Below are 14984 nucleotides of genomic sequence, written 5' to 3'. Positions count from 1 at the left end.
CTGCTACAGTTCCGACAGTTCAGAGAGTTTCTGGTCTCTCCAGCTGAGGTTGAAGAGAATTGAGACGTCCAGAGGGGGACTGGATGCTGACGATGACACATAGTTGAGGCTAGCAGAGCATCAAGCATCACACCATGTGGTTACACAATGTGACTCTCACCTCAGGAGACTTGAGGTATCTTCCACATCTACAAAACAGATGTGTTAGATGGCATTGATAAGGATTTCAAGAGTATATTCTGCTAAAACAAGGGCATGCACATTACCTCTGTGTTAGTCTTCTCTGCTTGTAGAGAACACTAATAATGCCACCAACCACCCTTCCATAGAGAAAGCTAAAGTACAGAAATACAAGAATGAAAGCTACTTTCAAGGAATGTTTTGTTTAGAAATAATATCACGTAAAATGAAAGCTTTAGATACTAGATTTACATAGTTGAAATCAATATCACAGAATGAAACCAAATGTTTGTTCTGATGAAATAATTCAACTGACTAATGAACTTCTGATTGATCAGGCTATTCAATGAATTGCATTTCATTTATATCACACCCAACTCTTCAATAACACTTTAATATCTACTTTTTTAGTTTTTAATTACAGGTTGTACAACCATAACACAACATGATTGATTCAACCCCTCTGATAGACAATAAACATCACGTGATGTTGATGCCATTTATGTAATGTAACTGGTTCATTTGATTTCATTTCAATCTTTATTTCGAACAGATTAAAAAAGAAAATTAAAAAAAAATAACAAATGTGAAAAACAGAATACCGTATTGTTAAAATACAGTATTTATCCACATTCACGATAATATTTATATATTCAACAAAAAAAGTCTTCATATTAATAATAATAATAATAATAATTTAATTATGTGCTTGATTTTGACTTTATAGGCCTGTCCTTTAGTTGAAATCAAGACTTTGCATGCACTTAGATTTAGCTGGGTTCCATCAATTACCATATGTGTTGTTTGTTCATGCCCTGTTGAAGAAATACACTGTACTCAAGTATCGATACATTGCAGCTCTATCCACCGCAGTTCTTTCATCCTTTGCTCTGGTCCTGGACAGTTTTACTCTGGTGGTTTATTTACAGCTTGTTCATCATTCAGTCTCACTCTGTTGTTTTAACATTTGACACAAAGCTTTGTTTGTCTTTAGAGCCCCCTATCACCATCACCAAGCTGCTGGATGACGTTCACACTATTGAGGGTGAGAAGGTGGAGTTTGAGGTGGAAGTGTCCGAGGAAGGGGCCAACGTCAAATGGTGAGCCGAATAACAATAAATTAAGAAATGCATTATTCCTGACCCCTGTTCAGAAAAGCAGTTATAAAATAAATCTGCAAACCACGATGATCGGGCCCTCGCACATTCATGCACGTCAAGGTATTTCCAGGATCCCTGTCAGCGCAGCAGTAAACTGCCATGACCGATAGAGACAGGCCCCAAAGATAAACATTATGTTTTGCATTGAGGGTGACGCACTGAAAATTATTTGTTGCAAATCTAGCACCATCTCCGGTTATGGGTGAACACATTTCCTGCTTTGTGTCGGACTGCGCAGCATATTCATAATTTGGCCCGTGTCACTCTGTCTGACATCGTGCCTTAATAATAATAATATGGGACTAACTAACACCATTTTGGTGAGATTATGAGCATCCTTGCCAAAATTGCATAGGGGTGTTCAAAATCCTGCAGCCATAACACCAGCTCTAGCAGATTAAGAAGCCCCCCTTTAATTGTTCACCTGACAGGCCCAGAGTAATGTGTTGGTTTGGCCTTCAAAATATCTATTTATTATAATTCAAGGGATTACAATAGGTCCTCCAATCCTACTCGGTCAGTGCTTGGGCCCTAATAAGATATAATGGAAACTTTTTTACTTGTGAAATGTATATATATATTTGTTGTAATACTTCAGAACTCATTCTGCAATTGCTGTGAATGCAGCTCCTCAAACCCGAAAGTACAGTTTATCTTATGAAATATCTTACTTACTTACTGCACCATCTGTAAAAGGTGATCCCTGAGGGCACTTGCCGTATATAAAAGGTTGCAGACATGTCAATCAGCACATCCTCCCTTCTCTCAGTTGAATTTCACTGAAACATGCGTGTGTTGTTTTCCCTCCTCAGGATGAAAGATGGAGTTGAGCTGAACAAAGAAACTGCAGGTTCAAAGTACAGGTTCAAAAAGGATGGGAAGAAGCACACTTTGGTCATAAATGAAGCAACTAAAGAGGATATTGGAATGTATTACGTGTTCACCAACGGTGGAGAGTCGAAAGCTGAACTGGAGGTTGAAGGTACCATTGCCTAAAACTGTTACTCATCTACAGTACAGCTCAATCAAGGGATTGGCAATACATAATACAACACAATATTATGTCAATAGCACAATTGGCACAATTGTTTTAAAAGGCTTCATTACAGTTAAGTAACACATTTTATGAATGTATCAGACTTTTGTAGCTGTTTTATATTTGTCTTTACTCAATAAGTCATTTTGTGCACATTACCTGCGTAAATATCTTGTGAAAGCACCAATGGTCCACCTCATAACAATCATCACAACATCGTTGAGGTATTTGGTCCAAAGAGTTGTGATGTTAGATTTTCTACATATCACCAAGCCCTACTTAAATTCGACAGCAGCAGAAGCAGTAATTAACTGTTGATTAGCTGGCATATAAAATGTGTCAACAAGTATTTCAGACTCCGTTGCTCAATTAGGAACTTAAAGAACATTTACACATCAGCACATCTTGATGTTTCCATCCTGACAAGCATGGAAAGCAGTAAATTAGTCATTACTCATGTCATAATTACAATTTTAATCTCCTGTATCAGTAGTTCATCACATTATTCGTCATGCTTATTTTCTTTTACACATCCAAAAGTGATGGTTGGGTCCCGTCTTACCCATCATGCAGACTCAGAGACCCAGTCTCAGTCGCTGCATACTAGGAAGCATGACGATTCTCTTATATTGATTATAGTGTAAAGATGTCGTTCCTCCCAAATTGGACATTCAAGTCAAAGTAAAAGTGCACCAGGTGATCAATTTAAATATTGTTGCAACCTAAATAGCTAAATAGACTGCCTCATTAATGTTCTGTTTTCCAGCAACGTGTCATTGTAAGACATTGGTAAATTCATGACATTAGATATTTGCACTGATCTGTGTTGTTGTCTTTGCTACAGAAAAGGAGCTGCTGATTCTGCAGAACATAGCTGACCTGACGGTGAAGGCTGCTGAACAGGCTGTCTTCAAGTGTGAAGTGTCTGACGAAAAGGTGACAGGGAAATGGTTCAAGGACGGTGTCGAAGTTCAGCCCACTGATCGCATCAAAATGACGCACATTGGAAGGTATGATATCCGACTGATGTGGGTGTCTGAATGGCAAAAAAGCTTTTTTTGTTTGTTGAGATCACATCTTCTGAACTATCACACACACACACACACACACACACACACACACACACACACACACACACACACACACACACACACACACACACACACACACACACACACACACACACACACACACACACACACACACACACACACACACACACACACACATTCTAAGTTATTTGACCCATTTTAGGATAGGCTTCAATCTGTAGAGTTCCACACACAAACACACCCACACACACACGTATCTCTGGGGTTTCTCTCAGTAATCCCTCCATCAGAGCTGCCTATGGCAGGAGATATGCCAAGGCATCAGCGGTCACACAAGGTGAAAGCCATTCGGTATGTTTCTCACTCTGTGAAATTGCCTCATGGAGTATGTTGCTAGGGCAACTGTCTTATGCATAATTGTGGGTCACAACGAGTGTTGTCTCCTTGGTAACATCTGGTTACATGTCCCCAGGACCCACAAGCTGAGGATTGATGAAGTGAAGCCCTCGGACGCTGGGGATTATACATTTGTCCCTGATGGCTATGCACTGTCTCTCTCAGCCAAACTCAACTTCCTGGGTGAGAAATGACACCTCGACCAAAATATGAAGCATTTGATGAGATAACCATATTTTATTAATACAGATCTGTTTATTTCCCCTCAGAAATTAAAATTGACTATGTTCCCAGACAAGGTAGGTTTTTATTTTATTTTCCTGAAATACATTTAAAAAAGTCATACTTATATTATCTTTCATGAAAGTAATTGGTATGCTTGATCGGGTGAGGGTTCTGATGTTTAATTTCAAATGCATCTTCAGTTGAATATAAGTAGGACGAGTGCCAACTTTGAGTTACTTGTTTTTTAAACCTGGAGGAAAACTAACACACAGGACAAGTTCCTGCCTGCTCTCAAGCACTGGGTTAACCACAGAACAGTAGTTTTCCAGTTGAATGTATGAAAGTATAGTTCTTGCTGCAACATTTCAATGTCCAGCCAATGTGCCCATTGGGCCCACAGTCTTCATTTTAGTTGTGGTAATTGGAGTGTTTCTTTTTTTTTAAACGCATACTTTATTATGCTTTAAAGACCAATTTCAAACCATATTTTCAGCTGCTGTTAAGTTGCTCTTTGAACTTCATCCTCTTCAAAATTGAGTGGTCTGCTTATGAAACGCAACATTGATGTGTTGCATCTTTTAGAATTTGCATGCTTGAAGGTCAAACCAAAACAAGATTGTTAGATAAAAACGTTGAAATGTAACATGCTAACCAACGGCACAGAGTGACAGTTAAGAAGATTTAAAGCAAAAGTAACCGTATCATTTTCTTTCCTCAAAACATGTTATGCTTATTATCTGAATAACTTCTCTCTCCACTTTCCCAATGAAAGACCCTCCAAAAATTCACATGAACACCAGTTGCAGCGGCGACAAGAACACCATCATGGTGGTGGCTGGAAACAAACTCCGCTTTGACGTTGAGATCACAGGAGAGCCGGCGCCCACTGTGTGCTGGATGAAAGGAGAAGAAGTGAGGAATCCCAGCATTCAGCCCATACACACACACAAACACACCTCATACTCTGGACCTTTGTGCATCAATCAGTGTCCAGCCGTTAGTCGTTGAACAGCACGGAATGAAGAATGAAACATGAACTTCAGTGGGGAGGTTGAATCACCTGTCACCTGTGGCAGCTGTGCCTTCGTCATGTGACACCACTCTCCTCAACTATCTGCTTTGTTCTGTCTCTCTCTTTCTGTGCTCTCCTCTGTAGTTGGTGTCTGAGGGCGAGGGAAGGGTCCGCGTGGAGACGGAGAAAACCCTGAGCAGCTTTGTGATTGAGGGGGCGGAGAAAGAAGATGAGGGCTGCTACTCCATCACCGTGACCAACCCTGCTGGAGAGGACAAGGTCGAACTCTTTGTCAAGATCGTGGGTCAGTGGGTTTTTCTCACTTTAGCCTTTTTCACCTCTCATTTTCGTCTTTTTTGTTCCTTTCCTTTTTCTGGTCTAGCTCTTGAACTGAATTTTGTATTTGTCAGAAAATATCGAGATAAGAAGCATGACACTGTTGGTGCAATCTTTTAATATCCTATATCATATACATTTTTGATGTAATTGCGAGTTTACGACAATTTGCACAATGTGTACCGAATACCTGCATTTTGTATCGACTTCTGAGGCAGCTGTTATTTTTATTTATTTTCCTTTCAATTAAAAAATACAATTTCGAAAGGTTAGTAAACTATCTGTCTTAAGCATACGTTTCATACCAATAATGGCAGACAGGATGTTATCTGTAAAGGATTTTTTTTTATTAAAAGAGAGTTAGATCTTGGAATATTTTAAAGGACATTGAACTCAACACATTTCAGTTAGCTTTGAAAAACAGTGCCTTGGATGTGGTCAACTATGAAAATATTCATGATGTTACCATGTAATCATTTAACCATCATCTTGGCTTCACAAATGAAGACCATAGTGAAAAGAATAGTACACTTTTAAGTTACTTGGCAAAGCTAGGAGGGTTAAAGACTGTTTGATTACAGTAATAACTGTACTGCCGAAAGAAAACCCTGTCCTGTCAGACTGCCTTCTCTCCTTTTTTCCTCTGGGATTCATCTTTCTCTTTTTTTCATTTCCAACTGTAACCTGCCTCTCCAGATGTGCCCAACCCTCCTGAGAATGTCACATGCATATCAGTTGGCGAGGACTTTGGCATGATCACATGGGACCCTCCTGCATTTGACGGTGGAGTTCCCATTAAAGGTAACCCTGAAGCACGCTGCGGCTAATGTTCACATCTGATGTCTCCCTCCCTGGAGAAAACAGCAGTTCAGAATCCTTTTCTGTTTATCACTGTGCAATGTTTTTGAACCCTTTTACGAAAAAACACAGATTTTTAATGGCTTCACCGTATGTTGTATCTCCAGGGTACCTGATGGAGAAGAAAAAGGTTGCCTCAACCAGATGGACCAAGATCAACTTTGATGTTTATGAGTCCACCACATATGAGGCTAAGAAGATGATTGAAGGTGTTCTTTATGAGATGAGAGTGTTTGCAGTCAACGGCATTGGCATCTCTCAGCCAAGTGCAAACTCAAAGCCCTTCATGCCCATTGGTGCGTTGCCATTTATCATTGAAGAGTGGTTAATTAATAGAGGCCTTTCACACAATGCTCATTTTGAGGCAGCTTAACCTACCTCCCATCCCATTGACACTGGGTATTAACGTATTAATTAGCTCCTGTCTCTCTCAGCCCCCACCAGCGAGCCCACTCGTCTCATGGTGGACGATGTGACAGACACTACCTGTGCGCTCAAGTGGCGTCCTCCAGAGAGAATCGGAGCAGGCGGCATCGACGGATACATCATTGAATACTGCATAGAAGGAAGTAAATATATACACCACTTTATTCCAAAGCATTGAAGATCATTTATAGGTTGTTACTAATAATTGTATTATAAATGTCTCAATTGATTAATAATGATAAAATGCAATGCGTTATTTCAGACTGTCCAATGGTGCACTGCGGTGCAGGTGGTTTAGATAATAAAGTGTTGGATACTATTATTACGAATGATGGAGAGTGACATTAAAATATTAATTAATTTTAATTTGCCCCAAATTAAAGTGGAAGATATTGAATTGCGACGAAAAAATAATGTTGATTTATATTTGTTATAATCAATTTTCATTTAGCGGTAGCTCGGACCATTAATGTCATGATCAATAAAGTCATGTGATGCAGAGAAGATGTATTGCTTGAGTTAACTTATACAATCTGCTGGTAACTTAAAAGGCAGCATGCAGTACATACAGTTTCAGTATGTAGTATGCAGTACTTTAGTATGCGTATCAGAACACAGTCTTTTTGTGGTTAGATAGCTAACAATGATGACATGCTCAAGGATGATGCAACACCTTAAGACATCTTTCTAAATCAATCCAGTTCAGTCCAGAAGTCATTCTTTCAAACCATTTGATCTCTCACTTTACCCTTCCCCAACATCAGTACCTGTGAGCAAACTAAGGGGGAGGGACTCAAAAATGGTCAATTAGTAGCACCTGATTCCTGATTTTGAAAATATCCTGAGCTCTTTGGACTGTTTCTCGTTTTCTCATCTGTTCCTTGTTGGCTCCTTTTCTTCTCCTGCTCTAACTCCTTCCTCAGGTGATCAGTGGGTGCAGGCTAATGAGGAGCCAGTGGGGAATAACCAGTACAGGGTGAAAGGTCTCCCAGTGGGGGAGAAGATGCTGTTCAGAGTGGTGGCTGTCAACGTCGCTGGACGCAGCCCCCCCGCAACCCTCTCCCAGTCCGTCACTATCCGAGATATCATGGGTTAGAGAAAGTTCTTATTACAGAAATGAACCAGAAAAATCATATTTATAATGTACGACATTGCTCTGATTGGAAGACGTTGTAAAATATCTAATAAATCCACATATTATAAAGCACTAACCCAGTATTGATATCATTCAGTAACTATGTCCAGCAAAAGCACTACATTGTGAAAAACAAGCTTATCATTGAGTCTTAGGTGATGTAATTGAATGTAAACATAATTGATTATTTTCTTAACCACATGCCACATCCAAGAAGGGTTAATGCAACTGTGTTTTTTAATATCTAAATAATAAATACGTAAAATCTGTACGTGCTGTTTATTTTACATTATGTATAATCCCCCGAACCACCAACTCAAATTCTACTTGTCTTTTCTTTCTCCTTCTTTCGTGTGTCCCCCACCCAGAACAACCAAAGATCCGTCTGCCTCGCCATCTGAGGACCAAACTGATCAAGCTCGTGGGTGATAAGGTGAACATAGTCATCCCCTTCCAGGTAAGTCTGAGTCTGGCTTTCATCGTTTTAGTTAAGAGCAGACACACTAGATTTGCAATAGCAGAGCACAACCAGTTACGCCAAGAGTGAACAATACAAAGTGCTTAAAGATCACTAGGTTGCTTCCACACTGACCTTTTACTGAATGACTGTTTCACATTTCACCTTAAACTCTGAAGCATTTAAACCCGACTCATGCATAAGCCTGGTGGAGAGAAAGGGGTGGGTGACTGAAGGAGGGGTTTCAAGTGAACCCTGAAATTGTTTATTAAAGTAAAACTCAACTGGACTAGGCACAAGATATTTCATGTTTAAAACATCGGACAGCCTGTTTCATCATATGGTTACCCATGACAATAGAACATGTTCAAATGGGTTTGGTGGAATGTTTTGGGATCTGTGAGGCAACCAAATATGTGCCAAGGATGTTCACATACTGTAGCTGCAAAGGGCAGTTTCTTTTCTTGTCAAATGCAAATCAGATCTGTAAACCATGTAGTAACAGGGAGAGCAGGAGCTCAAATGTCACAAAGGGTGCATGCCATTTGACAGCATCCTACAATGATGACATTGTTAAAGCCATAAGTAGCAGAGGAGAAGGCAATGTTACAAATACAAAGCGACAAGTAAAAGGGAGCCATGGCTCTGCTTTCTTTTGAAGAAGCAGATGAAAAGCCTGTTCTGAGACAGAGGACGTGGCTACATGATGGTCTCCTGGGACAATAGGTCCCCCTCAGCTCTGTCATCTTATCCAAGAATTGGAAGGATCTTTTACAACAGCTAGGCTGCAACTCAAGTTGAGACATATTTACCTAGAACTAAATTAAAAATAATGATATGCCAAGAAATCTGTTTGAATTCCTCAAAAAGGCACACATTTCAACACTCTGGTAACTGTCATATATGATCTTCTTGTATGTTACCTTGATAATCCAAAACCAGCTGACAGTTGCAAACATAATTCATGTTATTTCACAGATTGCTTTTCTTTTTTTCTCAGTTTTTTCCCCTACAGTTCTTAATTCCGATTTCCTTCCATTACTCTAACTGCAGGGTAAACCTCGCCCTGTCGTGACCTGGTTTAGAGATGGCGTTCTCCTGGAGGACAACACAGTGGGGACTCGTACCAGTGACGTGGATTCTATCCTCTTTATCCGCTCCGCTGAGAGAAACCACTCTGGAAAGTACACACTGTCCGTTCAGGTTGAGAACATGTCGGACAGCGGTGACATAGACATCCAGGTTGTAGGTCAGTCCCGTCATGGCACCAACACGTCCTAAACACCAACTGCATGTTCTCTCATCAGGATCAGAACAGCGTGCTTCGTACTTCAGAAGGTAAACGGCTAATAACCTGTTCGGAAGAGGATGATGGCTTGAGCCTAAATCTGTGACATTTCAAGACTTTTTTTTAAATGTGATGGTAATTCCTAATTTCATACTCCCAGGGATCTGTGACTCAAAGTAGCAAATCATCAAAGCGCTGATTCCCCTCTCGTATAATCTCGGCTCCTGCACTGCCACTGTGGCCGCCAGCTCATTCCTCATTTTATAGTCACCCCGGGTCAGGGTGTTGGATGGATTATTTTTTGGGCCTTGGCTGGGATTATTTGCGTGTAGACTGGGATTATGCGTGGATTTTGAGGGCTACTCTGTCACTTCCTCTGCTGAGAAGGTTGAGCTAATGAGAGGCTGCAGCTCCTCTGATCAGCCCCCCCCTCAGATGAACTGTCACTGCACTGTTTCAGCAGGAGAGAGTACACAGAGAATTAACGTAGCGCTGCTCACTGTTTGTACTGTACTCCACAGAGGAGAACACGCAGAGCAAGATGAATGACACATACATTACTATGTCGTACAGTATTGCTGTTCTGTGCTGCTTCTGTGCTAGTGCAGGCAACATAGAAGACTGCATTCTTCTGCACATAAGGTTCTTTAATTGATCAGGTCTTTGCCAAAACAGTTTTTCCAGTAATGTATGCATCTCCACCTTTCCTTGAGTCATTTGCTTTGCTAATCTCTCGCTTTTTGCCGAACCTCTACCGCTGCGTTTGTTGATTTCTATCTCTCTGAGGGACTTTCATGCTCCAGTTTAATAATCTACCCCCTCTCTCTTTACATCATGCCTACATGTCATGCCAAGCGGGGAAGAGAGGTTGTTATTTCAAACAGCTATAAAACAAAATCCTCCAACGTTATCTCTGTCTATTTTACAATCCCACCAGAAAAGCCAGGCCCTCCTATTGATGTGCATGTCACAGATGTCTGGGGTTTCAATGCTGCGCTGGAGTGGAAGCCACCCAAAGACGACGGCAACTGCGAGATTATCGGCTACACTGTTCAGAAGGCTGACATGAAGACTAAGGTACGCATGGTGGGACAGAGTATACAGATAGAGATATATTACTAACTTGCAGAAAAATTGCAAAAATCTAGTTTGAACTCAATTTGAATTTGATTAAATGCTTTTGATGCATTTGTATAACCTTATGTAGAACTTCAATTGATATTTACAAGATAACGTTATAATTAGACAGTGAAATTTGACATTTTTGCCAGCGATCATCCGCTTTACAATTATCGAGGAATTTTCCATCTTTGGTGTAAAATTCTAAATGCCTCCTCAAATACTTTCTCATGGCTTGGTGTCATGATTATCAGCTCAGCACGATTTGTTAATCTAATCTATTTTGCATTATCAAAAGAACAACTAAAGCCTACATTGCAAGTACAAAGTCAGAAGTAAGGGGGGCTTTTTGCCATTCTTTTTTGGCTTACCTAAATTAGCACGTTATCAGGTATAGCATGTCACAAAGTATAGTGTAGTATGCCATAAAAGAGTCAAGTCACCACCATACAGTGTGATACAAAACAGTTATAATAAATGTCACAAAAAGTCTGAGCTAGTGTGGATTTCAGACCTGATTGTAATAAGAATGCATGGAAGGCACGTATGGCAGGCTGATCGTGGCACAGAATGGGGAAGTGCCAACATCCATAAGCGTCCAGTGGACCCTCTTGATCAGATTGAGGCATGGCTGCTTGGAGATTTGTCACATGACTGCAAAGCCTCAATGTACTGTCATGGTCATTGTGTTGTACCAATTGACAGAGTTGGACCACAAGAACATGGATGCTGGGGATAGAAGATTCTACAGCTTATATAGCTCTCATCCTCGGCTATAAGCCTCTTTGAACCTCTGCTTCTCCACTCTGTCTCTCACATCAGGATTGGTTCACAGTCTTTGAGCACAACCGCAGGCCCAGCTGCACTGTGTCTGACCTGGTCATGGGGAACGAGTATACCTTTCGAGTGTTCAGCGAAAACATCTGTGGCCTCAGCGACGTTTCTGGCATCAGCAAGAACACTGCCACTATCGCCAAAACAGGTGAAGTAATCCCCGCAGAGCACGGCACTCTTTAACATGATACTATTGCTTTTGATTCCAATAAACATCTATTGCATGCTTAGCTGTAGGCTACACTGTGTTCAGTAAAACCAATAAAGTCAGCATTATTGTATGTAGGTCAGAATATGAAGAGAAGAAGGTATTTGGAATTGCGATTAATATTACACGATTCGTATTAGTTGTGTAATGAATTTACACATTAAAGTTACAGTCTTGAACATCTTGGTTTCATTCTCTATAACAACACCTTTGTGTTCGTGTTTCGATCTCAATACAGTACAGCGCTGCTTTAGTTTTTCCAGAGAATGTTCCCACAGACATCCATTGTGTAATTCTGCAACATAAATGCAAGGGCTTTCATCAGAGGGCCATAGCTCATCATCATCATCATCATCATCGTGTAACCTCATTCGGCGATAGAAAGTGATTTAACAGACATTTATTCAAATTCAAATCAACAAGATTATTAATTGAATTACTTTATTATTATTTAAAGGGAAATGTATTCACACTGATTATCTTAAACACAAAGAATATTTGACAGAGTGTTAAATAACATTTTATACTGGCTGCAGATTATGAAAACAACTATGCTGGGAACTGAACACCTGCCACCAGCCAAATGTCGTGTTGTTGCCTTTGGATACTCTGAGAACATTTGGCAGCCAACCAGCCAATGGCTTCTGTGTTCCAAGCTTTAGTCTGGCCTATACAATTGTAGGCATTGTTGATTATAGTACCCATCGACATCATAATGAAAACATGTTGTAAATTGAAACAATTTGCTAATTCAACCGCATGTCATACAATACAATATAAAACAATCTTTTGTCTTGGCGAGGCAACACAACTGGACATGTTTGATAAATAAAGCACATTATTCAACTCAATGTGCGTGTGTTTTTAAGGTAATACATTAATTAAGTAATTCAACACTTCTCAACCTTTCCAGGTTTGGACCGTAACCGTCCACCCTTCAAAGATAAGGATGTGAGCCATTCCCCCAGGTTTACAGCGCCCCTGGTCAACAGAATTGTGGTTGCAGGTTACAGCGCAGCCATCAGCTGTGCTGTCCGTGGCTTCCCTAAGGTATTTACATTTTAGCATTAAAAGTGTCAGTAAAATGATATTTTGTTATTCTTTATTAATCAGTTCGGAAAACTGCTTCGACAGCAATTATAAACTACACATCTTCTCCGTGTTCATCTCTAGTTGATCTTTCTTTTTAATATAAATGTTGTTCAACTATTTCAACTCTTACATTTTATCCTGTCATTTCTGTGTCCTTATTGATTCTCTCCTTTTCCAATTCGCTCTCAACGTTGTATTTGCAACAAACTTGAGCTACCAACAACATTAATGCACTATATAGTTATACAAGTAGAAAATATTAAAAAAAATCTATCTGGATCTGGAACATTACTGTGATTAATGTCACAAGAATGTTTCCTTGTAAATATTATCATGTAACCAATCCATTTGTTGGACTGTCATTTAGCATAGAACATGAGCAATAGGGAATGTCCCCACTGTATCTGGCAAATCTTACATAACAGTGCACTTTACCTGCAAGTGTATGCCACAGATTTTATGCTTTGTGTTTTTAGAGAGAGCGTACACGTTTTGAGTGTCAAACAGCGAGAGTAGAACAGCCAGACAGGATTTTGATGCCTTTGCAGCAGGAGTGTATTTTTATGTCTGAAGCTAGAACAAGAGGTGGAGCAGGAAGATCTTTGAACACACATCTTCTTTTGCCCTCGGAATCGACAAAGATTTGTCAAGCCGAAATGTTGACCTAATTCCACCTCTCTCTCTCCTCCCTCTGCTCTCCTCCCCTCTCAAAATGCCTTGCTCTGTTTATACGCTCCTTCCACATCTCCTCTCCTCTATCCCATCTATTTTGCCTCCTGCTCCAAAACAGCCAAAGATCATCTGGCTGAAGAACAATATGATCATCGGTGAAGACCCCAAGTTCCTGATGCAGAACTACCAGGGCGTGCTGACTCTTAATATCCGAAGGCCAGGCTTGTTTGACGGGGGCAAATACTCCTGCAGGGCCGTCAATGATCTCGGTGAAGACGAGGTGGAGTGCAAGCTGGAGGTTCGAGGTATGCTGAACTTCACTTCCCATAAAACCATACATTCAAAGTAGTGAGTGAGAGGTCGACCTGTGTCGGAGCAGTCTCTCTGACAGTCTTCAATAACGCTCAGCTTGACAAATCTCCTTTAAACTTCGACTGATCTCTTCTTGTGAAACTTCAGTTAATATCTAGCCACATGTGCCAAAAATAAATCACCTTATTGTATGTGTCAGCCACCAGATGACTCTGAGTGCCGTAGTGTATTTAAACAGGATGATCCACTGGCCTCCCATGCTGATTTAAATGTCTCTTTTCCTCCCCAGTTGCCCAAGAGAAAGGAACGGAGACGAAGAACTGAGCGACAGCACGAAACAGCGGAGGATACAGTCGAACAGGAATAGTAATGGATTATGTATAACAGGATAGTCATGAATAAATATGATTAGAATAGATCACTGGCGAGGCTCTAAAGCCAATCCTGCTGCACCCCCCCCCCCCCTCCCCCTTATCACCGCAGCTATGACGAATGCCACATCAGTAATATGCCGTTAATTTTTACAGCAAGCTGCCACCCTCTCACACTCTGACTGACTGAGAGAAGCCACCATGTACTGTAGTAGCACTGCCCCTCTGTGACCACACACAGATGGATCCTTCTTATCTGTCACCTGTCACTGAACACACTTATAAAACAGCCTTTCATCCATTACGTCTCCCTGTGTGTGTCTGTTTTGTGTCCGGGACATTTTTATAGGTTGGGATACATTTATGATTGTAAGGCTGAAACCTCTGCAGTGTGACGGAGTGTGTTGCTGTGTTGCTCGGTGTGTGATGTGTGAGCAGGGGGTCCGTCGGCCCTGTGATGGTTGAGTGGAGAGATCACTATTCAACCAGGCATTGCCGACTTCATGGAGCCAGCAGGATTAAAGGGGTTCTCATACACAGATATAGACCTGCTGCTGTGTCCTTCATGCACACACACTCAGAGGGCACACATGTTGACTCAGAGACACACACACCTTGTTTTCACCCAGTCCCACATGCTATACTACATTCCTCATGGCATGACCTATAGTGGTAGGCCTTTACAGATACATGACTTACACTCATGCACATGCAAACACAAACACACACTTCGAATCAGGGTCTCATTAGCATCACACACTAGAGACTAATTAATGCACCCATCAACACTGCCCTAATTATCTCTCCCACGTCAT

General features: G+C 40.8%; 1 protein-coding gene across 2 annotated transcripts in view; it reads left to right on the top strand.

Annotated features, from left to right (window-relative positions):
• The window catches only part of mybpc2a (myosin binding protein Ca), a 43107-nt gene extending 28630 nt beyond the window's left edge, over positions 1-14477 (top strand). For both annotated transcript variants that reach the window (XM_034142319.1, XM_034142318.1), the window contains 18 exons: positions 1175-1280; positions 2153-2322; positions 3221-3386; positions 3901-4007; positions 4094-4123; positions 4822-4961; positions 5206-5365; positions 6094-6198; positions 6363-6551; positions 6690-6824; positions 7605-7772; positions 8185-8273; positions 9327-9522; positions 10499-10638; positions 11503-11662; positions 12636-12772; positions 13605-13791; positions 14088-14477. In XM_034142319.1, the coding sequence (XP_033998210.1) occupies positions 1175-1280; positions 2153-2322; positions 3221-3386; positions 3901-4007; positions 4094-4123; positions 4822-4961; positions 5206-5365; positions 6094-6198; positions 6363-6551; positions 6690-6824; positions 7605-7772; positions 8185-8273; positions 9327-9522; positions 10499-10638; positions 11503-11662; positions 12636-12772; positions 13605-13791; positions 14088-14122 (2420 nt within the window). In that variant the 3' untranslated portion in view covers positions 14123-14477. The remainder of the gene's footprint in view (positions 1-1174; positions 1281-2152; positions 2323-3220; positions 3387-3900; positions 4008-4093; positions 4124-4821; positions 4962-5205; positions 5366-6093; positions 6199-6362; positions 6552-6689; positions 6825-7604; positions 7773-8184; positions 8274-9326; positions 9523-10498; positions 10639-11502; positions 11663-12635; positions 12773-13604; positions 13792-14087) is intronic.
• Positions 14478-14984: the final 507 nt, after the last annotated feature.

Source organism: Trematomus bernacchii, unplaced genomic scaffold, assembly GCF_902827165.1.
Source record: "Trematomus bernacchii unplaced genomic scaffold, fTreBer1.1, whole genome shotgun sequence".
Taxonomy (NCBI): domain Eukaryota; kingdom Metazoa; phylum Chordata; class Actinopteri; order Perciformes; family Nototheniidae; genus Trematomus; species Trematomus bernacchii.
The sequence above is the reverse complement of the archived record's forward strand: the minus strand, read 5'-3'. Positions and strand labels throughout refer to the sequence as shown.